This window comes from Gossypium arboreum, chromosome 6 (assembly GCF_025698485.1).
Source record: "Gossypium arboreum isolate Shixiya-1 chromosome 6, ASM2569848v2, whole genome shotgun sequence".
In the NCBI taxonomy this organism is placed as follows: Eukaryota; Viridiplantae; Streptophyta; class Magnoliopsida; order Malvales; family Malvaceae; genus Gossypium; species Gossypium arboreum.
The window spans coordinates 13,686,701-13,713,549 of record NC_069075.1 but is presented as its reverse complement, the minus strand read 5'-3'; the positions used below and the strand labels follow the sequence as shown (position 1 = coordinate 13,713,549).

At 29.9% G+C, this 26,849-nt stretch overlaps 1 protein-coding gene and 1 pseudogene across 1 annotated transcript; both read left to right on the top strand.

Moving 5' to 3' along the window:
• Positions 1–2,033: 2,033 nt before the first annotated feature.
• LOC108485339 (beta-glucosidase 46-like) lies at positions 2,034–9,117 on the top strand (annotated as a pseudogene).
• A 15,102-nt stretch (positions 9,118–24,219) lies between these two features.
• Positions 24,220–26,011, top strand: LOC108485338 (cytochrome P450 77A2-like). Its single transcript, XM_017789154.2, has one exon. The coding sequence runs from the start codon at positions 24,261–24,263 to the stop codon at positions 25,776–25,778; it is 1,518 nt and encodes a 505-aa protein (XP_017644643.2). The 5' UTR covers positions 24,220–24,260; the 3' UTR covers positions 25,779–26,011.
• Positions 26,012–26,849: the final 838 nt, after the last annotated feature.

Here is a 26,849-nt window from a genome sequence, read left to right as displayed (position 1 = left end):
GAAGTGATGTTGACAATAAAATTCACAATACTCTTTTTATAAATTTTATTTAATTAGTATAACCAATAAACAAAATATACAGACAATTACACTCACCTTAATTTGTTTCTATTTTATTCACAATAAAACATTTTATTATAAACTCGTAATATACAAACTAGTAATAAATATATAATATACTTTAAATAAAAATAAAAAATAATATTTTATTTTATATTCTAAATATATTTAAATTTTGTACTCTTTGTACATTTAAAATCTAATTCTCCACTTTTATATTAATGAATTTAATCTCTCTATTTTTAAATTTAAAAAAATTCAAGTGTGAACACTATTAAAATTTTTCTATTAAATTTAAATTCATTATAATGTTATTTTTCTGTAACATATTCACTAAATGAGTCTTTTTTAATTTCAAACATTAATAAATTTAACAGATAAATTTCAAATATAATAACAAATAGACTTAAAATTTAAATTTTGAAATTTCTAAAATACAAGTCAAAGCGAACATTTAAAGAAAAAAGGGAACTTAAAATATATTTTAACTTATGTTGAAGCCCCCAAGAAAAAATCTGCTGTTACATGGTAACAAATATATGAGGGATGAATCTATTGTGGTTAATGGGATCCTGAATTTACTGTTGGGTTCAGACCTTGAGGAAAACGCCAAATTTGTCAGCCAATATGTCCAAAACCGCCCTATAAATTTTTCTCCAGTATTGTTGGGGTAATCCTATATTTTTTTAGCAAGAAATTAGTAAAGTATGGTCGAGTTACGTAGGAGTGCGATTCTCTTTTGTCTTTTTATTTTAAAATAATAACAAAATAGTTATTACACATAAAATTAAATAGTAAATTACTTTTTCGACTTAAAATTTTTATCTCTTTTATTATTAAAATTAACTTGGTTCACAATAAAATTATATTTAAAGTTATATTTAACATTTTACGATATCTCATATTAACGTATAAAAATTAATTTTAAACTATAAAAATAGATTAAATTTTTAATATCATGTCTAATTTACTCTTTAATTTAACATACAAAATTAATTTACTTATTTTTGAAAACGGAGAAAAATACAATTCGATTCTTAATATAGAGGCCTCTATAGTACATTCTCAAGAAATCATATATTATTAAGCCTCGAATTAGGCATATTTTCCCAATTATGTATTTAAATTATTTTTGTCCTAGATTAATACATAAACTATTATTCTGTTATCTTCTTCAACTTTTTTTTTAAACGGTGTTAAAAAAATCAGTTGTCACCTGACACCTTTCAACCAATAAGAATGTGCCATATGGTACTTTGGTTTGTTTATTAATATTATATATAATATTGATTAGAAATTAAATAAAATCATAAATAATATATAAATAATTCAAAAAATTAAAAGGTAAAAAATTCTAGAATATATAAATATAAATATATAATATTATATAAAAATTTAAAATATATCATAAATTGTTTAAAGAATGACTTTAGAGTTTTTAAAATTTTCAAAATATATCTATTATTTTTGCATTTTTAGAATTTAGAATTTTTAATTTTTAAATAATATTTTGATGTGTCATGTTCTAGTAGCGCCACGTGGACCAGGGGCGTAGCTAGGGGTGGCGCACCTAAAAATGATAAAATTTTAATTTAATATTTTAAAAATTATAAAGATATAGGCTATTAAAATGGTAAAATTATATTTTTCACTATCATAAAAATTATAATTTAATTTTGGTCCTTCCTAAATTATTTTTCTGGCTTTGCCCTTGACATGGACAATCAAGGTCGGCAACATCTTGTCAATGGTGGGTAAATGCTTTTATTTTAAATAAATATAAGTACTATATGGCACATTCTAATTGGTTGAAAGGTGTCACGCGACTCATTCTAATTGATGTCATGTGGTAATTTTTTTTTTAACATTGTTAAGAAAATGATTGAACTGGGTAACAGAATGACAGTTAAAGTACCAATTTGAAATAAAAAAAGTTTAAATACCAAAACGAAAAAACTACATAATTCGAAAGCCAAATTTAAAAAAAAAAAAAAAAACCTTTTGAATAATATTTTTATGATTTGTGGGTCTTGAAACTTTGTTTGGCTACACTGTTCATACAACCAAATTAAATCATCAAGAAGATAGATTCAATGTTGATGAATTCAGAGTTCGGAATTTTAAAACCTTTCTTTAATTTAAAATTAGTTGGTTAATCAATGAAAGATCAAACATTATAATACTTTTACAATTCAACCCTCCAGTTGGTATACGGTACAAACTCCATTATTTATTTGTCATGGTCAAGGACGGCATGCAACCAACATTTTCATCTTCTCTTCTCCATATCCTGCATCTCTTGTGTTTGGTCATAGCAGCAGATTTGGTATATTGGATTCTCCACGCTTTGCATTCTTTTCTTTGCCTTCCAGATGTTCGTGTTATTGCCACTTCCGGTTTCACCGGAGCTGTTAACGCTGAAACAAAGCTTGGGTAATGGTAATAATAACAATCCATCTTCATTTCCTCCGAACTTTCTCTTTGGAACGGCCTCCTCTGCTTACGAGGTTTGCTTCACCACCATTCTTTCAATTTTTTTATCCTATTGAAAACAAGCAGATGTAATGAATGGTCTGTTCATTTTGGGCAGTATGAAGGTGGTTACTTGAGTGATGGGAAAGGTTTGAACAATTGGGATGTTTAAACCCACAGACCAGGTCATAATTCAACATCGAATTCCTTCAAACTTGCTTTTTGTTTAAAATGATATCCCCATATTCAACAACAAATAATTTATTGCAGGAAAGGTCATTGACGGAAGCAATGGAGACGTAGCAGTGGATCATTATCATCGCTATTTGGTAAGCTTACTTCACATCCATGTAGCCTTCTGCACCGCGTTTCGTTCTTTTCCAATTAGCTGAGGTTCACCCCTCAATTCTTTTAAAAGGGTAAATTTCTCCATAGGTCACCCAACTATGCGTCTGTTTTTTTTTTTTTTTTTCTGTCACTTAACTAAACTAGATTTGTTATCCATTTCCATTTAGTGCCGTTAAGTGTTTAACTCGAAGGTAATATAGTGGTTCAAAAATCGATAAAATGACTAATTTTATGTATTTTTATTATTATATATTTTTTAACTACCATATCACCCTTTCGTCAAACATTTAAAGGTAGAGGTATAATTTCAATCAGTTCAAATGGTTTGATTTTTTTACACCAAAAATCAAATAAATTGAATTATCCATGTAAGCCGAATAAATCGAACCACCCTAATGAGTAAAATCGAATAAACCGAATTAAAAGTTTTCAATTTTGTTTTTTTTCTTAATTGTAAAAAAATCTAATTGAGGTAGTTATAATTTTTTCAAATAATTTTCTTCTTTCTTCAAATTATTATATTGTATTACTTTTAATTTTATTTTTATTTCAAATTCATACAAAATATTAAAAATTAAATCAAATAAATTTTAATGAACTCAAAAATATTTATTTTCTTGCATGGCCAACATACAATTCCCAAGTCTTCTATCGTTCTTAATATTAATTTGCGTTTTTTAATATATTAAATGATAAAAATAAAAGGAATATTAAAGTGTATTGGGTTTTAAATCGGTTCTGACTTTTAAAAGTGTTAAGTTTTAATGGGTATTTGGGTTTAGGTATATAAATGAAATATAAGCTTATAGTTTTATGGACTATGGCCTTAAATGTTTTATTCGGTTTAAAATATTAAAACTGAAAATCAATTAAATTAACCAATTAAATCGAACATGAAAATCGATTAAACCAGAAAAATCAAATAAATTGGAAAAAGGTTTTTCAATTTGATTAAAGAAAATGATAAAAAAAGAGATAATCTTAATTAATTAAGCGACGATTTTAAAAATTTTATAATTAGATAAAAAAAACAATTCATAATTGGATAATCAGTAATGTAATTTACCTTTTAAAATTATAGGCTTTATTCCCCATTTAACCTCTAAATTATACTTGTTTTCTTACCGTAGTATTGAAACCATCGTTGTCACATTTTCCAAAGTAGATGATATCATGTGTTACCTTACATGTATTTATTAGTCGACACTGAATATTTGTATATAAATTAGGATAAAATGATAATTTAAATAGGTTTTTTTTTTTGGCACTAAGAAAATGGGAGTTAAATATGAATTAAAGCATTCTTTTTAAATATCATAAAATTACATTTAGTACTTAACATTTGTTATCTTCACATCACCATTAAAAAAATGTAAAATTATATTTCTCCAAAAAATAAAATAATTTAGTCTAAGTAATATTTTGTAATTTAATGCAACCAATTTTATAACACTTTTAATTATATATCATTGTTACTTTTTTTAATTAATCAAATGGAAATATTTGTGGTAGTTTTTTGTTAGTAATATTTTTCATCCTATGTTCATAACAAAAGATATATTAAAAAATTAAAATTATTAATATATAGAGTACAAATTAGATTTTTTATAAATTAATATAATTTTATGTTTTCTTTTATAATATTAAATAATTTTATACATATTTTATTATTTTAATGACATTTTGATTTCTTAGATTATAATTCTTTTAGATATTTAATCACAAAAATAATTTATAATATTTGTAAATAGAAACAAATTATTTTTGATATTTTTATATTATTGAAAATTAAATATTATGTATTATGTAATCAGTAACGTTTAATTATAATGCTTTTCTAATGTCCACAATATAGCTATAACATATTTAGATAGCAAAAAGTTCTATTGTTTACTGTCTTAGCTCATTTAATAATTATACATTTCTTTGTCGATTGAATCTTAACTCAATTGGTATGTATATTTAGAGCTGTAAATGAATCGAGCTTGAACGAACAAACTTATGTTCATGTTCGTTTATTTATTTTTAAGCTTGTTCGTATTCAGTTTGTGTTCGTTAAGAATTTCAAATTTTTTTTCATGTTCGTTTATTTAAAATTATGTGCATTCATGTCCATTTGTTTAATGTTCACAAACATGCTTATTTAACTTAATTGAACATGTTCACAAACATATAATTGAACATTTTCACTAATAATGTTAATAAATAATAAACAAACAAACAATAAATACATAAATACATACACACACATATATTATTTAGATATAAAACAGTCAAATATAAATATTAATAATTATATTATAAATGAAAACAAATAAAACCAAGATAAATTTATTAATATATACTAACAGAACAATAAATGAGTTTTAAGATAATTTTATTAATATATAATAATTAAATTTTTATAAGAAAATATCATTAATAAATAAACGAGTCAATAAATGAGTTTATAAGCGAGCCAATAAACGAGCTTGTTCGTGAACATAAACAACCGAACACACCTTTGTTCGTGTTCGTTCATTTATTAAATGAACATAAAAATTTTGTTGATACCCGTTTATTTAGTTTAATAAATGAACATAAACAAACGTTTTACAAATAGTTCATCGAACGTTTTGTTCATTTACACCTCTATGGGCATTGTTGTTAATGTAGAAGGATATAGGTTCAAGTGTGCTGAAGTGCATTATCCTCTTATTTATGAGTTAAGGAGGGACTACAGAAAAAGTTAAAACCTATATGAAAGTATCTATATGATACTTGTATTATAGAAATTGATTCAAATTGATCCTCTGCTACTAAAGAATACTAAAAGTTTAATAAAGTTAACATTTATTATTGAAAATTGACAATAAAATATTTAAATTGCATAACCATAAAAACTTTTAAAATATTAATTCTATTAAACACTATAATTCAAAAAAAACACACTAAATTGATTCATTTAAGGATAACATAGAATTTGATGATGATGATGATAAATTACAAACCAATTAGGGAAAAAATAAGTAATTGAAATTTTTACTTTTTTTTTTTGGAACTAATTAAGAGATTTTAATTTGATATAGGAAGACATTGATCTAATGGTATCACTGGGGGTCAACAGCTATCGATTCTCTATTTCTTGGGCAAGAATTTTACCAAGAAAGCCTTTGAATGACAGGATATTTGATGTTTAAACCAAGAGTTATCAATATTGGAATATCTATTCTTCACTAATATGTTCTCCAAATTCCTGACAGAGGGGAGATTTGGAAATGTCAATGTAGCAGGCATCGATTTCTACAACAATCTAATTGATGCTCTCCTACTCAAAGGTTTATTTTTCTATATTTTGGCATTTCTTGAATGACTTCTCTTCAAAACATTGCATAAATAATTGCAGATTTGGCCTTTTTCTACAGGGATTAAACCATTTGTAACTTTGACACACATTGATCTTCCCCAAGAAATTGAGGACAGATATGGAAGTTGGCTGAGTCCTGAATCACAGTACAATTATCCTGTTTCTTGTTTTCAAATGAAATGGTAGTTTATGCACACCATTGGCGAGCTCACTAATGGCATTGATCTTTCATTTCCAGAGTGGATTTTGCATACTTTGCAGACATTTGCTTCAAGTCTTTTGGGGATAGGGTGAAGTATTGGGTCACTTTCAATGAACCCAATTTCCAAGTCAAGTTTGGGTATCGAGAAGGGAATTTTCCACCATCACGATGCTCCTTTCCATTTGGAAATTGTACCAATGGAGATTCAGAGAAGGAGCCTTTCATAGCAGCTCACAACATTATTTTATCACATGCAGCCGCTGTTCATATTTACAGATCAAAATACCAGGTATCAGTGACATTATAAAATCTAAATGCCATTGGCTTAATGTAGATTTAGAAGGTTTAAGGACATATTTCTTACTTAGAGCGATGAATGTTTAGGCAAAGCAAGGAGGCAGCATTGGAATCATTATCAATGCAGCATGGTTTGAACCCATCAGCAGCTCCATGGCTGGCAAGCTAGCAGAAGAAAGAGCTCAATGCTTCACTACTAATTGGTATATTTCTTCTTATAAACCCTTCTCTACTTCAACTTTTCTATATGTTTCCAATTGATATCTTAAAGATTCTGGTGTAACTGTAACTTTAAGGTTTCTAGACCCGATTGTTTTCGGAAGATATCCTCCTGAAATGCAAAGCATATTAGGATCTATTTTGCCTGAATTTTCGCAAACGGAGAAGGAAATGTTGAAGAAAGGGTTGGATTTCATTGGAATCAACCATTATTCAAGTTATTATGTCCAGGATTGTATGTTCACTGCGTGTGAACCAGGAACAGGAACCTCAAAGACTGAAGGGTTATGGGCACAAAGTTACCAAAAGAACGGCATCCCTATTGGAGAACCTGTATGTATCCATATCCTTTTGCCTGTTGAAATGTCATAACCGGCTGACCAATCAAGTACTCTCATTTTCCGCAACTTGTCATGGCCACAATCTGTTATTGTCTTCTTTGGACATCCATATGTCTCTCATCATTGTTCAAATGGTACAAGAGTTTCGGTAACGACTCCTATATGCAGGAGTTCTTGGATTCAAACCTGGAGTGGTGTAGTTTTGGGTAACAAAACTTTGAAAACATGTGGGTGTCTAAAGACAACAATATTGAATTGTTTACATGATCCGGTCGGTTGGTCATGAGATACTTGCTTGGAGTAAAAGTATAATAAACTACTCAGAAAATGGGTAAATTAGTCTTTGTACATTAATTCAAAGAGTAAATTGGTCCTCCTATTAAAGATTTCATCTATTTTTGTTGTTAAAAACTAGTCCCAGTATGTCAAGATGAGGTACTCATGACATGCTATGTGTCACTGTTTGATTATTCTATCAGCTATGCCAATTTTTAACAATATAAATGACTGAATTTTTTAAGAGAAAAGACCAATTTACCTTTTTATTTAAAGTACAAGGACTAATTTGTCTCATTTTTTGAGTAGAGAGAACAAAATGTAATTTGACTCCAAATCTTTATTTAAAGTAAAAGGACTTTATGGTTTTTACTTGCTTGGCAACTTAAACCAGAAGCTAAATCTTTTTGCTATGCAGACTGATGTGGACTGGTTGTATGTTTACCCTGGAGGAATGGAGAAGATCATAACCTATGTTAAAAAGAGATTCAACAACACCCCAATGATTATTACAGAAAATGGTAAAAAGAGACAAAAAGTTTCGTTTAAGGTTCATTGCAAAGCATTTTTCCACATTCATAATTAAATTTTGTTTGATGTAGGATACGGTGAGGTGACCAAAGCAAATTCCACCATTGAAGATTCCTTACAAGACGTCAACCGAGCCAAGTACATGGCTGGATACTTGGATTCCCTGTCAACAGCAATCAGGTGAAAAGCAAATAACAAACAAAGGACAAACCATCTTTTACATTGCTTATGTTTCTCGCCTATTTTGCAAGTTCTAAAATACTTCTCTGATTCTTTAATTGTGAGAGTGTAACTGATGAGTTTGTGTCTGCCATTGAATGCCTTCAGGAAAGGAGCAGATGTTAGGGGCTACTTTGCCTGGTCTTTGCTAGACAACTTCGAATGGGAATATGGGTTCACAAGAAGATTCGGACTTCACCATGTTGACTTCAAGACACTGAAGCGAACCCCCAAGTTTTCAGCAACTTGGTACAAAAATTTCATTGCAGAACATGGCAAAGTAAAATACCAGACAGCTGATCATCTTCATAAACGATCTTACTACTTCTACTAACAAATTTCTTTATCTTTGCTCCCTTAATTTTGTACAGTCAATATAAAATTTGTCCATACAAATTGTTTCTTAGAAATCTAATGAGATCTTTTACAGCAAGAGCCAAATGTGGAACAATAAGGGGGAAAAGTTGTAATTTACAGTTTCATCTCCTCATGCCGCCATATATGGCTTCCTAAAAGTGTTGACCACTATCCCATGAAATTTGACATGCTTGGAGACCAATGGCAACACTTGGCTATTTTCCATGCTAGGCAATCATTCCATCTGTAATGGCCATTTCTTCATCATTCTCACTACTGAACTTGTATGGGTTAAAGCCCAGGACTAGCCATCTCACCTATAGCTGCTGGCATGTATAGTACTATGAATGGTTACCTTTCAGTGGAACCAAAGACCGGTTCCATAGCATTGGAGTTGTTAAGTGACAATTTCGATATTTGAGTATTGTCAATTGATTGAATGATTTAAATAGGATGTCTTGATTATTTGAAGGATATTTAACCTATCAATGAAGGTTGTTAGGGATCAACCCGATTAAGCAACGAACAAGTAAAAATATCAGAAGAAATTGAGAAATTAAACACACAAATTTAACGTGAAAAATATAATGACCTGAAATTCACGGGCACCGGAAAAGTGAGTTATAGGGCTTCCGTCTTAGTGAAATAAGTTCGAAAATAATTATTAAAAATATTTATGAGCTTAGTGGTGTGTCTAATTAGGTTTTAATTAGGTGAATTTAGCTTAATTTAGAGTAATTAGTAAAAAAGAACTAAATTGAATAAGAGGTAAAAGTTTAATTCTAAAGTAATAGAAAATAAAAAGGATCAAAATGGCAATTAAGCCATTTACACAAATTGAGGGTAAATGAAAAAAAATCAAGATTTTTCTTAAATATATGTATTAAATATATTTAATTATTATCATGGTTTTATATAAAACTATTATTATGGTTTTATAATTATTATGATTATTTAATGGATATTATGTTTTAAATAAATTAAATAGTTGATAAATGTATGGTAATAAAATATACATGTGTAAAAATTATATTGGTACATTTGTAATTTAAATATTTAATTATTTATAATTTAAGTATAAAGATATTTGTTAATTAAATAATTAAATTATAAGATTTTTGGTATGAAAAACAAATTAAATGATGACATTTGTAATAATATGAATATATACATTTGTATTATAATTATGTATTTACTTAAATTTTAAGTTAAAGATATTTATTAATTAAATATTAATATTATAAGATTTTTATTTGTTAAATAAATAAAAGAAAGACAAATGGATGGTAATAATAGTGTACAAATGTACAAAGATACATGTATACAAATGTGTTAATTATATTGTTATTAAATTAATAATAATATATATTAGTTAAATGATAAAATAAATAAGTAAAATAAATGAAATAATAAAAGAATAAAAAGAAAGACAAAAGAAACAAAGAAGAAACAGAACAGAAGCATTTCGAAACAGGGAAAGAAAAAGAAAGAAAGAAAAGGGAAAGGAAAAACTAGGGTTTTAAGGTTTGAAGCTTTAAAAGATAAGTCAATTAAGTCCTTTTCTCTTAATTTTGATGTTTTAGGAGCTTTGAAACAAGATTTTGATGAAATTAAGTTAATAGTTCAAGAGTTTATATGTTTCCAAGTAGGGTTCATGTTGGAAAAATTATGGAATTAGGGATTTAATTGAATGAATTCTAAGTTAGAATTGATTAAGGGATTAAATTGTAAACTATGCTATAAGTTTTATGTTGTAGGGACTAAATTGAAGAAATTTTGAAATTAGGGAAATATGCTGGAAATTTTATAGTTAAATATAAGTTTAGACTAAATTTGAATAGAAAAAGAGAGTGAATTGGATTAAGAAAATAATTAAGTTTAGTTAGGATTAAATTGGGAATAAGGTAGGAATTGTTTAGAAATTTAATTATTTATTATAATTAGTGCTGTAAATAATAATGTAAATTACTATTATTTTTGTAGCCAACAAAGAACCTGAAGCATCAGCATCGAAAGGAAAGGAGAAAGTCATCGAGGACTAAAACGGAGAATTACTTGTGTATTGCTATAATTCAAATTTTAATTATTATTGATTGCTAAAATTTTAATTGTTATGTATGGTAAATAAGACTTGAGGTAAGTATGTGAAATTGATATGAATATTGAGTGAAAATGAAAGTGATATAAATTGAATCAAATTGAATTGAATAAGTGAATTATGGAATATGTGATTATTTGAAAAGTGTATTGATTGAAAATAAATAAATTGTGACAAATGTATGGTGTTGATAGTATACACTTGTGTGAAAATTAATTTGTATATGAATTAAGATAATAGATATTTGAATTGAATGAGTATTGAAAATTCTTGTGTAAATGAAATTGAAATTAGAAAAGTAAAATAATACCCTATTAACTTGTCCGACTAGATTCGATACAAATGGCATGCCATTGGATTTGTGATGTGATGAAGAGATTGTAGTTCGCCGAGAAGATGTTTCATTATTATATACTTGGTTTATCCGAATAGGCATTTAATGCCTTATTGGTGTGTTTGGGAGGATATATTATACCGGTGTGTTATGAAGGATTTACAATATTCGGTGTGTTTGGGTTGGATATTCTGGTGTGTTTGGGTGGAAATCCGCGTATCTGTCATAGTTCGAGCTTTGTTAATAGGGTAAATAATCGAAATGAAATTTTGAAAATGAAATTATTTGTTTTAGCACTATTGAAAAGTATGAGAAAGAATGTATGAACTAAATTATGAATTGAATTAGTATGAGAAAAATGAATTATGAATTTAAGATTTATGAAGTAAAATAATTATATATAAAAGTAGTTTAAATAATTATAAAATTTATGGTTGATGTTTGTAATTTATTAATATTAAATAGTTTTTATTTATAGTAATACCACTGAGTATATCTATACTCAGCGTACGGTTGTTTCCGTGAGCAGGTTAGTAGAAGTCAAGTGTCCCGGCTCAGCATCCAGAACAATCCCGACTCCACCACAAACTTGGTGATGTATATTTTTCTTTTGGGTAAAGGTGGCATGTACATAGGTGTTGTTCAGTCACTTAAATATGTATATTACTTTGGGTAGTGAAGAATGAATATAAGATCTAAATGGTTAAATGAAATAGTAAGGAAAGTACATGATATTTTGATACATGAACATTAAGTTGTTAAATGAATGAAGTTTTTCATCAATTTTTGAATGATGCTATGATAGTTATTAAGTTAAAATTTATGTTAATGATATAAATATTAGTTATATGAATGTGAAACATTAGTGTTGGTAGTTTTGGTTTGAATTTGCAGGAGGTTTACGTAAAAATAAGCAGAAATGCTGCCGAAATTTTTATAAAAAATAAATATTTGGAATACGCGAACAAGTTCCGTTCTTCTTTTAATACGTGTTGAACTTCGAGAGTCCAAGATAGTGACTTAATTATTATATTATACTATGAAAGTTATATTAATTGTAAATTATTCGTAAGTTGTCTGATATGTCCGGTAATGCCTCATAACCTCGTTCCGGCAACGGTTTGGGGTTAGGGGGTGTTACAAAAAAACCCTCCAAAGAGGATAAAAAACCACGGGCAAAGATAATTTTACTATAATGGCAAAAGAACGAAAAGTGTTAAATCACGAAAACTCAAAAACAAAGAACCCTCAAAACATAAACACAAAATTCTCTAAAAGTGTTAAGAGTTCTAATCTCTAATGGTGTATTTTCTAAGGTTGTAAAAGAGCCTATTTATAGGCTAAATTCATAGGTCAAATAATAATAAAATAATCTAAACTAATTAGAGTTTGATTGAAACAAATAAACAGAGTTTAACTGGAAGATTATTTCTCAAATTTGACTGAAATATGAGTCATACTGAACAAATCTCCACCTTAACTCAAATTTCCACAATGACATCTTTGCTAAAGCCCGCCACGGACCTATTTTGAACTATGCAAGGAATTAATTGAGTCGAATCTGTGCTTAGAAACTGGAAGACTTATAGCCTTCGACTTGTACACTGCCAAATCAAAACTAGCCCGGGTCTAATTTTCACGAACACAGTGCCCTAACTTTTCATAACCTGCATTCAAAAGAGAACCTCTCTTCAATGAAACGGTCATGCATTTTTCCCTCCTATGACCAAGTTGCCTCCGCTCCAATCGAGTTGACTTCGACTCCATAATGGACGAGGGACGTCCAATCTCACTGGTCACTATAGAACCTTCCAAAATATAAAAACTACTGGTCCTTTTATCCTTTAACAAAACGAGAGCTCCACAAGATACCTTAATGTCGCTCGACTCGATGTTGATTCTGCATCCTTTCGAGTCTAAAATACTCAAGGAGATGAGATTCTTTCGTAAATCAGGTATAGACTTGACATCTGAGAGTGTCCTAATCGTCCCATCATGCATCCTAATTTTAACAATACCAATACCAATTACCTTACTGGATGAATAGTTTCCCATGCGCACAACTCGACCTTCAACCGAACTATATGTAAAAAACCATTCTCTATTGAGACACATGTGGAAAGAACATCTCGAATCTAGGATCCACTTGGACGTAAGCTCGAAGCTTTTGCTCGTTGGCATTAACAAGAAACCATCACCGCTTTTTTCGGCCAAATTAGCACCAGCTACATCTTCCTCGTTACTCTCAGCAATCCTTTATTTTGCAGTTTATAACAATCTACTTTGACGTGACCTAACTTCTTACAATAGCGACACATTTTGTCTCGCTTCTTTAATGTTACCAAACCGGAAGCTTGCCTATCTGCTTTGCTATCCGAACCAAACTTATTGTTGAGTTTGTCTCTACTCAACAACTAACCCCTCACATCTTCGAACGAGAGTTTGTCTCTGTCATAAATCAGGTCTACCTGAAAGATTTGTATGGATGGGATAAAGAGCATAATAATAACATAACCTGATCTTAATCGTCAATCTAAACCTCAACGTTCTTTAAATTATTTAAAAAAGTAATGAATTGACTGATGTGATCTCTAAGAAGCTCACCTTTATTCATGTGAAACATAAATAGACATTGTTTCAATACTAAATGTTTAGCCAAAGACTTAGCCGCATAAAGAGTTTCTAACTTTTTCCACAATGCAGATGAGGTCTTCTCCATCAATACCTCCTGCAATATTGTATTCATGAGGCACAATTGGATTGCAGACAAGGCCTTTTCATCAAGCTCTTCTCATTTTGTTTGATTTAGATTCTCAAGCTTTTCCCCAGTAATAATCTTTTTCAAACCAGTTAGAACTAGAATTATCATCATCTGAATTTACCACCAATTAAAATTTGTGACACCATCTAACGTCTCAATTTCAAACCTTGTTGCTGCCATCTCTGAATGGGCTGATCTACAAAAATTGAACTAGCTTTGATACCACTTGTTGGGGATCAACCCGATTAAGCAACGCACAAGTAAAAATAGCAGAAGAAATTGAGAAATTGAACACACAAATTTAATATGGGAAAACCCCTCCAAAAAGGATAAAAAACCATAGGCAAAGATAATTTTACTATAATGGAAAAAGAAAAAAGAGTACAAAAGATGGAGATAAAAACTAAACCTCAAAAACTCGAAAACAAAGAACTCTCAAAATGTAAACACAAAATTCTCTAAAAGTGTTAGAGTTCTAATTTCTAATGGGTTTATTTTCTAAGGTTGTAAAAAAGCCTATTTATAAGCTAAATTCATAGGTCAAATAATAATAAAATAATCTAAACTAATCAGAGTTTGATTAAAACAAATAAACAGAGTTCAACTGGAAGATTATTTCTCAAATTTGACTGAAATAGGAGTCATACTCAACAAATATCATATTACTCGAAAAACTCACATGGAAGTTTGGATCAAATTAGATCACCAGAGACAATCACTTACAACATGGACATTTGGATTGGATTGAAACTCAATGAGATTAGTTGCCAAGAGTCCACGTTTGATTTATTTTTTATTGTTTATTGTATTATTGTTTTAATGGGATTGCTATAGATATTCTATATTAACAAGTCTCAAAAATCTATTTAAGAGAGAGACTTGTATAAGTTATTATACTAAAAGTTTTTAGCACTTTTTTGTTTAAGTAAGTAATATTTCTTTGAAAGTGGGGAGGATCATCACGGGATGTGTAAGAGGTTAAGATCACTTGTTGTAACTGTTAAAGAGAGTGGGTATATATTATTAAAATTTTAATTAAATTTATTATTTGCAACCCTCAAGAAATTAAACTTATAGGTTCTAATTATATCTGCTCTTTTTTATACAATATCTAGAATTACCTATAACCCCTCCCCAAATCCATAAATAGGAGGATAATACGCTTTAGTGCATTCGAACCCATGTCCTCCTACGTTGACAATAATGTCTATACCAATCGAGTTAAGACTCGATCAGTTAATACATTTTGATTTAAATGTGTAGTGAAGGTTTTTAAAATGTTTGGATATCAAAGCTATTTATATATGTATGTAAAATATTCTATTCTACTAACATTATGATGTTCCCTGTTATATTTGAATAGTTTGAATTTGTGCAGACAAATTAGTTACAAAGTTCATTTCAAAATAAATCAAATTTTCTTCATGAAAAAGAAAAAGAAATTGCAAGCAGAAGTTAAGCATTACAGTAACTTATAAAATGAAGGATCTGTAATTATGAAGCAACTTCAAGATGAGGTGTAGATTAAACTCAAAATTTTATATTCATTCGAAGCAAATTTATCATATGTAAATTGCAAATGGAAAGAAGAATGTTGACATATATCAATGAGGGTAAAATACAAAAATAGTCACTTATGTATGGTTTAAATTATGTTTTGGTTTTTAAATTTTAATTTATGTATGTTTTGGTCATTAATGTTATTGATTTGTAACATTGTAATCATTGTGTCATTTTCTGACAATAGTGGTGTAACGAAAGTCTGACATGGCACAAATTATGTCGTTAAATTTTGATGTGTCATCCACGTCATCACCACATAATTTAAACATATTTTTTTTAAAAAAAATCATTTTATTTCATTTATTTCCTTTTTCTTTATTTCTCCATTTTTTTCTTATTTTTTCTTCGACTCATCATTTTTCTCTCGTCTCTCCCAACTCTCCCTCCCTCAAAGCTTCATTCATCATCACTTGTCGTCTACTCAAATGTTGTCATCAGTGTTGCCTTCAACAAAGATACATTGAATTGCTCCATCGACTACCTCTCCACAAATCTCTAATAATTTTTCTTCAAAACCCACTAAAAATCCTTAAATATAAAACCCAACTTTTGTACTACCCAAGCTTGGATCTTCGACTCCAATTTTTTCATATGTGCTCCTCCTCACCAATACCTCTTTCTTGACCGTTGGGATTGACTAGCAAGTTGCCGAAGTACCTCCAACTGTTTGACCCGAATTTGATCCTCTTTTATTTTTGCATCGATAGTCTCCCTTATTTTTGACACATTTTCTTTGTTAGAAGTCTGATATTTAGATCAATGTGTGTACGTGTTTTTTTTTTTTTTTTTGTGCTTATCGGTTGTTGTTTGCTTGGGTTTTTAGTTGATTTGAATATAGGTTTATTTGATAAGTGAATGATGTTGATAGAGTGTGGTGAATGAGATTAGGAGTAGTGGTGAAGGTGACATTGTTTGATAGGTTTGCCTGAATTAGATATTGGGGAATTTTGAGAAGTTGGGCTTGTGACTGTGTTGCTATGATAAATTTGCCATTATTTTGTTTTCCTCTTGTTTGGTTTGATAGAAGATGAGAAACTTATTAAATCTACTTTCTATTTTTCTAGTTTTAAGAAAAATATGAGATTTATTTTTAAAATTTATATTTAATCAACTCTTCGAATCATATCAATTAAAAAGTTGGGATGAAACTTGAGAGAAGAAGTGTGCTTTAGAGATGGTGAGTTCATGGAAAATTAAGAAGAATGGAAAGTATAAGAAAAAATAAAAAGGAAATGAAGTAGAAAGAAGATAAAAAAGTTTTTTTTAAAAAAAATGTATTTAAATTTTGTAGGGATGACATGAATGACACGTCAATATTTAACGACATAATTTATGCCATGTCACGCTTTCGTTACACCGCTAACCTTGGATAATAACACAGTGACCAAAATATTATAAATCGACAATGTCAGTCATCAAAACGTAATAAATTAAAGTTCTATGATCAAAATGTAATTTAAACCATACATAAATGATTATTTTATAGTTTGCCCTATCAATAATATTATATTTTAATATTGTTAGCTTAAAAAGTTTCATATATTGAAATGGAATTAATATTTAAAATAAAATTTCAATTACAATTTTTATTTATGCTTCCTAATATTGAATTTATATATAACGGCAATCGTTTCAGAAACAATATAAAATATGTTAAAAGTAATTTATTTTAAAATTAAATAAGTACCCTCAAATCCCCAAAATCATTTTCTTAGACGGAAATTCACATTTTATATTAATGCCATAGAAAACAGTTAGGTTAAATAGGCATATTAAAAGTGGGAAATTCACGTTTTATATTAATGCAATAGAAAACAGTTAGGTTAAATAGGCATATTAAAAGAGGAGAAAATGTAGGTTTATTGAGTTTCTAGAAAATGATTTATATGTATGTAATTAGGAAGAGTTCTGTAACAATTTTATAATGAAATAACTTCAGTAACTAAATAAGTACGATTAATAGGTGAAAAGTTAGAATTTAATTATAAATCATTTAAGCTTTAATTATATACATCTAATCGGTTCCTCTACTAGCTTGTTGAAACCATAAATGAATTATATAAACAATTAAACGAACAAAAATGGATGGAAATGATAAAGTTGAAGAAATGGGTTGCATTTGGAAATGAATGTGTTTTCCTATTAAATATGGAAATGACTTGAGAATTAATTTAGTTTTTTAATTATTATTTAATTAAATAATTGAAATTCAAAAATAGAATTAAATTAATTAGTCATTGTGAATCCATTAAATAAGAAAATTAAATATATTTCTCATAGATTCTTTTATGGTAAAGTTGTCATGAATTTAACGGAATTATAATTGCGTTGAGAAAACTATTTAATTAGAAAAATTAATTTATCTAAATAAAAATAAATAATATTTATTTTGAAAAAATAGAAAAACATGTATTGAGTTGGATTAAATTATAAAATGTTGGCTTAAAAGTTCAGGAATCACATATAATTAGACCCAATACAGGAGAGGCTCAAAACCTCTCATAATAAATATAAGGGGTGACAAACTTAGTATATTTAACTAGGGTGTGCGCCCCTCCTTTCCTAGTTAAACTAGTAGACTATTTTTTTTATCAAATAATATTATTTGTATTTTACAATTCAACCTAGAATTCTTCTATCTTTCTCTATAAATAGATGACATTGGTAAGGCTAAACATATACAACTTTGAGATATTATTATTCTACCCAAAAATAGTGAGAAATTTATTTTCTAAGTATAAATTCTATTTCCTGATAATGACAATTATATTGGTTTCTATGGAAAGAGAATTACTTTCCTACTGAAAGTAAGAGATTGTTTCTAATTCTTTGTTTGATTCATGATTGTTTGATCCCGCACTTAAAATAATTCATAGTACGAAAATAGCAAAAAAGGTCGTTCGGTTGAAAGCTAACAACGTCTAGGATCTATCTCACACAAAGAAAAAATACTTTTCAAAAAAAATTATTGCTATAAATATTACAAACCGATCTGATTTTTAAAATTTTAAATTTTCACTGTAACAAAATACCACCATTAAAGAAGGATATAATAAAGTAATAAAAAATTATACAAAGAGGATAAGCAAAACATCCACTCGTTTTCTTTTTCAATTTGTAAAAAGAAACTCTTCAATCACTCTCACAAATATTTCTAAAATAATAAGCTATGTTATTCTATTGTTACCTGTTAGGTAAAAAGGAGCGGATGACTTAATTATTTTGCTTAGGCTTAAATTACAAAATGATACTTAAATTATACCCTTTTTTCTTAAATTAGTAATCAAACATTTTTTTTGGTTAATAAGTGGTACCTAAATTATACTCCGTTACCTAAAGTGGTACCTAAACTATACCATTTTTCCAAATTGGTACCAAAAAAGTTTTTTTGGTCACAAGTACCTAATTATACTTTGTTACCTATAGAGAAGGACTTTATTTTTCGTTTCTCTATTCATCCTTGTTCTTTCAGAACAAACCTAGTGCGTTCTTCGCTGTATGAAGAAGGTACCAGCCTTCAACTTGATTAGTAACTGACTTTTTCAAGCCAATTGCTGGTAAATTCTTGAATCTTTCCTTAGTTTAATATCCAGTGAATGATAGGGTTGTATGACCCATTTATACAGGCTTCTACTGGAGGTCGGAGGGAAGGAAACTCCCTTCTGGTTAACATTTGCATGTTTTCGATTCTTTTTTTTACATTAAAGTTTAGTTGCTTATGTATTTAATAGAGTGTTTAATTTTATTTAGCTAAAGAAACAGAAGAAGGCCCGAGTGCAAAAGAAAAGAACTCGTAGAATGGGCAAAGCTTTTTTGGTGATCTCTGGTGAGTTCCTTTCACTTGTGTTCTTGTTAAATTCCAGCTAATTTTGTGATAATGTTGTCTTCCAGGTAAGTCTATGTAAAATCAGTACTCATTCTTACCTAGTTGTTCATATAAACATATATGCATTTTTCATCAATCATGTTATCTCAGATCACTCCTCAATATGCCTATGTAAATTTCTATCATTCATCCATTTCAATCCATATCAAACATATTAAGACCTTATATATATATATATATATCAAACTATATCAACCACAAGCCATGCCAATGGCTAGATTAAACTCAATATTTACATGCCATCATTGACCAAATTTAGCCTATACATGCCATTATAACCAAAATATAGTTTACTACATATATATATACTGACACAAGCCGATGAATAGTATGAGATATCTCTGCCAAGCTTCCAAATTACTATAAAATAGAGGAAGTGAAATAGAGTAAGCATTTAATGCTTAGTAAGTTCGTATAACGGGAAGTTAACTTACCATTTAGTTGCATTTAAGGTAAATATAATTAATATATTCAAAGCAAGTTGGCCAATAGCCTATACACATATCCTTATAAAAATGTTAGTCATTTATTTTACTTGAATATCAATAAACAAGTATGAACTTATCATTAATCAAGATTGCTTATTCATATAATTTCCATAACATATATTTAATCTTCATATACAAGTCATATTCATGTAGTCAAATATATATATATCCATAATCTTTCATCACAAACTCATATTGTCATTTATCATAACTTTACCCGTTGAACCACATATAATATTGATGGATACATGGTTAGTATACACAAAGTGTACATACTATATTCCGTCAATTCATATTCAAGAATGCTCATTTAGCATTTAAACGGTAAGATCTTCCAAGCCAAATAACAAAAAGCTCATGTGAGCTTATAACGGGAAGCTTATCCGGACTTAATAACAAAAAGCTCATAAGAGCTTAAATCAGAAAGTTCATGCGAGCTTAACGGGTAACTCCGAAGAACTATTATCAAGAAGTTCATGAAAGAGATTTTAATCAGGAAGCTCTGGATAGCCTTATATTGGGATGCTCATAAGAGCTGCAGTGTGTCCGCAACACATGCAGGATCACTACCAATTAGAATGCTTATAGGAGCATATAAACGAGAAATTTGGAAGAACCATGTATCGGAAAGCTCAAGAGAGCTTATATCAGGATGCTCAGGTGAGCTATAACGGGACATTCTTGCAAGCTATGGTGTGATGCAAAACCACAACCACTCCGGGAACCCTGTATCCATCTCATTTTATTTGCTCAAATGGGATTTATTTCTTGTCAAACATTGTCGAATATGTGATTTATTTTCATACTTAACAATTATACAAATCACATACGCAACATTTAATTCAAACGTATAAATATACAATTTAGTTACACGAACTTACCTCGACAATGTTCGTAAACACAGCTACTAATCCGTTACTTTTTTTTTACCTCGATCTAGCTCCGTATTTGATCTATCCGGATCTATACGAGTAAATATAACTCAATTTAATAAAGTTCACATTCAATTCCATTCAATTCACATCTTAGGCAAAAATTACCATTTTGCCCCTATAATTTTGATTAATTACGATTTCATCCCTAGGCTCGGAAAATGAAATTCATATAATTGAATCCTTATTCCAAGCCTAGCTAATTTTTACATATAACATTTATAGCCCATGTATTTCACAAAATTTAGAATTTTTTCTATAAATTTTACATCTTCTCAATTTAGTCCCTAAATCACAATTTAATCAAAATTTCCTTTACAAAAGTTATTTATCTATTAACAACCTTTCATTTTCTACCATAAATTTCATAATTCATCTATATTCATTCATATAAAAAGTTTAACACTTTGGTAACTTTACAAATTAATCCCCGAGATAGCTAGATTAAGCTATTACGATCTCGGAAATTAAAAATCATTAAAAAGAGGCAAGGATACATACCTAATTAAGCCAACAAAGTTTGTTTGAACTCTTTTCTCTTAGCTAGGGTTTCCATGGATTTAATTTTGGGAAAGATGATGAAAAAATGATGATATTTTCTTGTTTTATTAATTTGTCATCTTTTCATCTTTTTCCTTCCAATTTCATCATTTTCTTTAATTAAATTTCCATGGATGAATCACCATACTTATCTACTAACTCCACTAAATGGTCTAATTGCCATAAAAAGACCTCCAACTTTGAATTCCATAGCTACTTGATCCTTTTAGCTACTAGAATTCAACTTTTGCATTTTATGCAATTTGGTCATTTTATCAATTAATCATGTAATCGATAAAATTTTCTTAACGAAATTTTTATACGATATTCCTATCATAATGCAGACCATAAAATAATATTAAAATAAATTTTCTTTCAGACTCAAATTTGTGGTCTTGAAACTACTATTCTGATTTCACTAAAAATAGGCTATTACAGACTTAGCCAGCCAGCAGACTCTTTTGTGAGCCATCCTTTGTTCTGTTGTAACATGTATATCAATTCGGGTGGCCTGTGGTCTAAGTCTCTTGTAATTGAACTGTAAAAGCGAATTTGAATTTCTTTTATTGAATAATTTGCACATAACGAATGATGGCACTTTGCCATTTTATTTACCTTTGTGTTATTTGAATTAAAACTTACTCTTATTTTCCCTTTAGATTTGTGTCTTAGATATTTATCTATTGAGCGACAGTTTGGAAAATTTTATCTTTATTTTTCTTTAGTTTTATTTTAAAATATATTACTTCACCAAACGTCATTTTAAGATTGTTTATTTAAATCATATTGGTTGCAACTTAACTACCAAAACCAATGTCTTTGTCTTTATGAAATGTTTTCTGTTTTCCAGTACCATCCTTATTCGCCGATTAGATAGTCAAACTGGGACGTTATATTATCTAGCAATATAAAGAAAGGGAATTAAAATAGATGAAATAATTATGGGGAGGAAAAGAGTGTAAATTATTTTTGGAAAAGTTTTAATTTAATTTAATTTGATTTTTTATAATTTAATTCTATTCTATTCTTTTTTAATTTAGTTTTGTTTTAAATATATACGTGTGAATGATTGGTTAAGAGTTTTTCTTAAACCACTTTGTGTAATAGAATATAGTTTAAATATGATTTATAAGTAAAAATAATTGAAGTAAATTTTAATTAAAAATATATATAATTGTTTAACCTTTTGCTTAAAATGAATTAGGAATGACTTCCTAAAAAAAATGGCAGATAAAGAGGGCATAGATAGAGGTGTGCATGGGCTGGGCTATCTGGCCCGGCCCAAAGGCCCGCCCGAAATGTGGGAGGATTTGGACAAAAATATAGGCCCGAAAAATAGACTTGGACAAAAAAATAAGGCCCGTTTAAAAAATGGGCCGAGTCTCGAGTAACGTATTTTTAGCCCGAGCCCGGCCCGGCCCGAATCACTAAAGGATAAAAAAAATTTGCATATTTTTTTTTATTTTTGAATGTTATTTTCTTGTTGTTTTCTCCCTATTTTGCTACAGTTTTACTATTATGTTACTATTATTTTGTCGTTATTGTTTGGATATTGTATAAAATTTATTTTATTTTTAATTTTCTTATTATTTGAAAGGCATTTGTTAATTTTTTATTATTTTAGAAGCATTTGCTTGTTAAGTTGCAATTATCTTAGTGTTATTTAAGTCTACATATTTTTAAAATTTATTTTTAATTTGTTGAGAAATATTTATTTTGATATTTTTGTATTTTGATGTATTATATATATTTAAAATAATATAAAAATTAATCTGAGCGGGCTAGACCGGGCCCGAATTTTAGTATTTTTATCCGGATCGGGCTTGAACAAAATTTTAAGCTCATTTTTTGGGCCCGACCCGGCCGGAGCCCAATAAATAGGCATGATTTTTTAGTTGAGCTCAGCCCGAACCCAACCCGACCCGGCCCATAAACATCTCTAGGCATAGCCATGTGCTTTGATTTTGGTCCCATATCTCCGAAGTTCAATTTTTCTTTCTTATCACAAAACATTCATTAATATCTAAATATAGTACTACGTCCTGTTTTAGAAAATAAGAAATGAATACATAAAATAAGTAAAGCTTGAAAGTTTTGCATATGGTTCATTAAAAGTTACAGGTAAGCAGCTCCCTTACACATTAACTCCCGGTTACCATTTTAGGTCAGGCAAGTTCACCAATGGTTGTCGTCTTACATTGCTGATACCCACTGCCTACAATGTCACACCAATAATCTTTTCCCACCTAATCCCCATTTTAACTTTTTTTTTAATATATATATGTACGTAAATGCAATCAAACTATACTTAAATGCATGTACATGCACCAACTTTATTACAAATTTATAATACATACTTGTTAGGATTTTTAAGTTTTGAGGATTATCTATATTTAACACCTACTTTATTAGTTAATTAACAAACTCCAAAAACCAACTAATCCCCTTTATAGCCTACGTACCCACATCCCACGTAGGTAGGCATCCATCCATTATTGCTATCGGATTCCCTCTATTTATGATCAAACAAGTAACTAACTAAATCAGCACCTGCACAACTAAATGGCCGAGCAATTAGCACAAATATTGGTATTATCACATTTATCTTCGTCTTCACATTAATTTTGTTCGGATATTCAGAAAAGTAATTTATTTTCGCTTTTTTTTTTTAACCGTTTGTCAGTGCACAAATATATATGATACACTATTGCCATTGATTGATAAAATTAGCTGTAAAATTATAAAATATGTACTTGCCATTGCCATATTATATTTTAGTGACTGTTGACTCTTTTAACTTGACTTGTATCTGTTCACATTCAAAAAGATAGAAGAAATTAATATACGGATAGCTGGTGGAACGATTTCATTTAATCCTCACTCTCTTTTCATCTTCTATAAAACCTACCACGAAATTTTCATTCCCTTGTTACATACTAGCCACTCCTTTCCTCCTCCCCCGGGCCCTTTTTTCCTTGTTTAGAGAAAAAATGGAGTTGATGGACCTTTTCATTATCGGTTTGGCACTTATTTTCATCCGTCTATGGTGGCGGTACTCGTCGGTCACTGGCGGTGGCCCTAAGAACCTCCCTCCAGGACCGCCTCGTTGGCCATTCGTTGGAAACCTGATCCAAATCATTCTCCAACGTCGACATTTCGTCTTTATAGTAGGTGAGCTACGTAAACTATACGGTCCAATTTTCACCTTGCGAATGGGGCAACGGACCATGGTGATTGTTACAGATTCGAGTCTCATCCATGAAGCTTTGGTTCAAAAAGGCCACACTTTCGCTTCCCGTCCACCGGACTCCCCGATCCGGCTCGTGTTTAGCGTCGGAAAATGCGCTATCAACTCCGCCGAGTACGGACCTCTCTGGCGAACCCTGCGCAAGAACCTCGTCACCGAGCTTATAACCCCTACGAGAGTGAAGCAATGTAGTTGGATCCGCAAATGGGCAATCGAAAACCATATGAAAAGGATCAAAAGTGAGGCTTTTGAGAATGGGTTCGTGGAGGTAATGAGCAATTGCAGGCTCACTATATGTAGCATCTTGATCTGTTTATGTTTTGGTGCAAAGATCTCCGAAGAACGGATTAAGAAAATCGAAAGCATACTCAAAGATGTAATGCTGGTAACATCGCCGCAGCTACCGGATTTCTTGCCGATCCTCACTCCGTTGTTTCGTCGGCAAATGAAAGAGGCCAAAGCACTAAGAAAGAGGCAATTGGATTGCTTGGCTCCATTAATAAAGAACCGGAGAGCTTTTGTTGAGAAAGGTGAAAACCCTAACCAAGAAATGGTGAGTCCAATCGGTGCAGCCTATATAGACTCACTCTTCGGACTAGAGCCACCAACCCGAGGTCCGTTGGGGGAAGAAGAGTACGTTACCCTATGTTCAGAGGTGATCAGTGCCGGTACCGATACGAGTACCACGACAGTTGAATGGGCCATGCTTAATTTGGTAATGAATCAAGATATCCAAGAGAAACTTTACCAAGAAATCGTGGATTGTGTAGGCAAAAATGGTGATATCAAAGAAGAAGATATAGAGAAAATGCCTTACCTCGAAGCCGTCGTTAAAGAAACGCTCCGGCGACACCCTCCGGGCCATTTCCTCCTATCTCATGCAGCTATAAAAGACACTGAGCTTGGCGGCTACACAATCCCCGCAGGGGTTCACGTCGAGTTCTACACTGCATGGATCACTGAGAATCCAGATATATGGTCGGATCCAGGTGAGTTCCGACCCGAGAGGTTCTTGCACGGTGACGGGGTCGGTGTCGACGTCACCGGGACTCGTGCGGTGAAAATGGTGCCGTTTGGGGCAGGGAGACGGATTTGTCCGGCTTGGAACCTAGGCATTTTGCACATAAACTTGTTGATAGCAAAGATGGTTCAAGCATTCAAGTGGGTTCCAGTTCCGGGTGCCCCACCGGATTTGACCGAGACATATTCTTTCACAGTTGTGATGAAGAACCCTCTCAAGGCCGTGATCATGCCTCGGTGAGAAAATTGAAAGCTTAATTAGGCAATTTATATATATATATATATATATATATATGTATTTTTACTTTAATAATACTTTTGACATGTTTTGTTTCATTGTTTTGAGTGTTTAATCATGTATTTCAAGCACGCCATTTTCAACCATTTTATCAATCACTTTCAGTTTTAATTTAATGCTTCACCAATTGATGGCTATATATAAAATGATAATTTATTTGATAATTAGGTAAATAATTTGTTTTTCTTTCTAGATATAAATTCTCTCCCATGCTCTTTTATATAATTTGGCAGTCAAATTGCTTTATTAAATTATTAAAAAAAAAGTAATGGCATTCATGTCATATTTTGTGTAACTGTCTGCGTATTTTAAAATAATTAAAATTTGTTGAATTTTTAATTATTTTTATTGATTTATTTAAATTTTTATGAAGTATACTTGTATTGTTACATAAGTAGCCACCATTAAAATTTTACTTATCTTGTTAAGGTTTTTATCTTAAAAATATTAACTAAATTTTAAAGGTTAAAGTAATTAAAAAAGAATTAAGGTCAAAGCAACATTAAAATGTAAATTTATTATTATGCCTTGCTAATAAACACATGCACTTGAATTATTGTGTTTAATAATTTATTGCATATTGATTTTATATATAAATTATTGAACTTATATGGAACGGCGGTTAATATTCTTGTCAGACACTTATTTAACGCGGGTTGAAACCTCAGTCCTCACTCCTAATATTGTATGGAAAAAAAGTTTAACATTATTAATTATTTCTTAATTTTATTTGCATAACTAAATTCTGAATAGAAAATAAAAAATTGTTCCCAGATGGAGTTGCAAAGTAAAGCGATAGCCTTCCTATTTAGTATTTTCTAATAATGTACCCAAATAAATTAGCATTGTCTGAACATTAATGGTAACGACCTAACTTGGTAAAATCGGTGGGGACAATATTTTAAGCAGTCTTTATTAATATTTAATAGCCTTATCAAACAGATTGATAAAGGATTGTTTAAGTATGAATTTAATGTAATTTAAGAAATTAAATGACTATTAAATCTTACCATT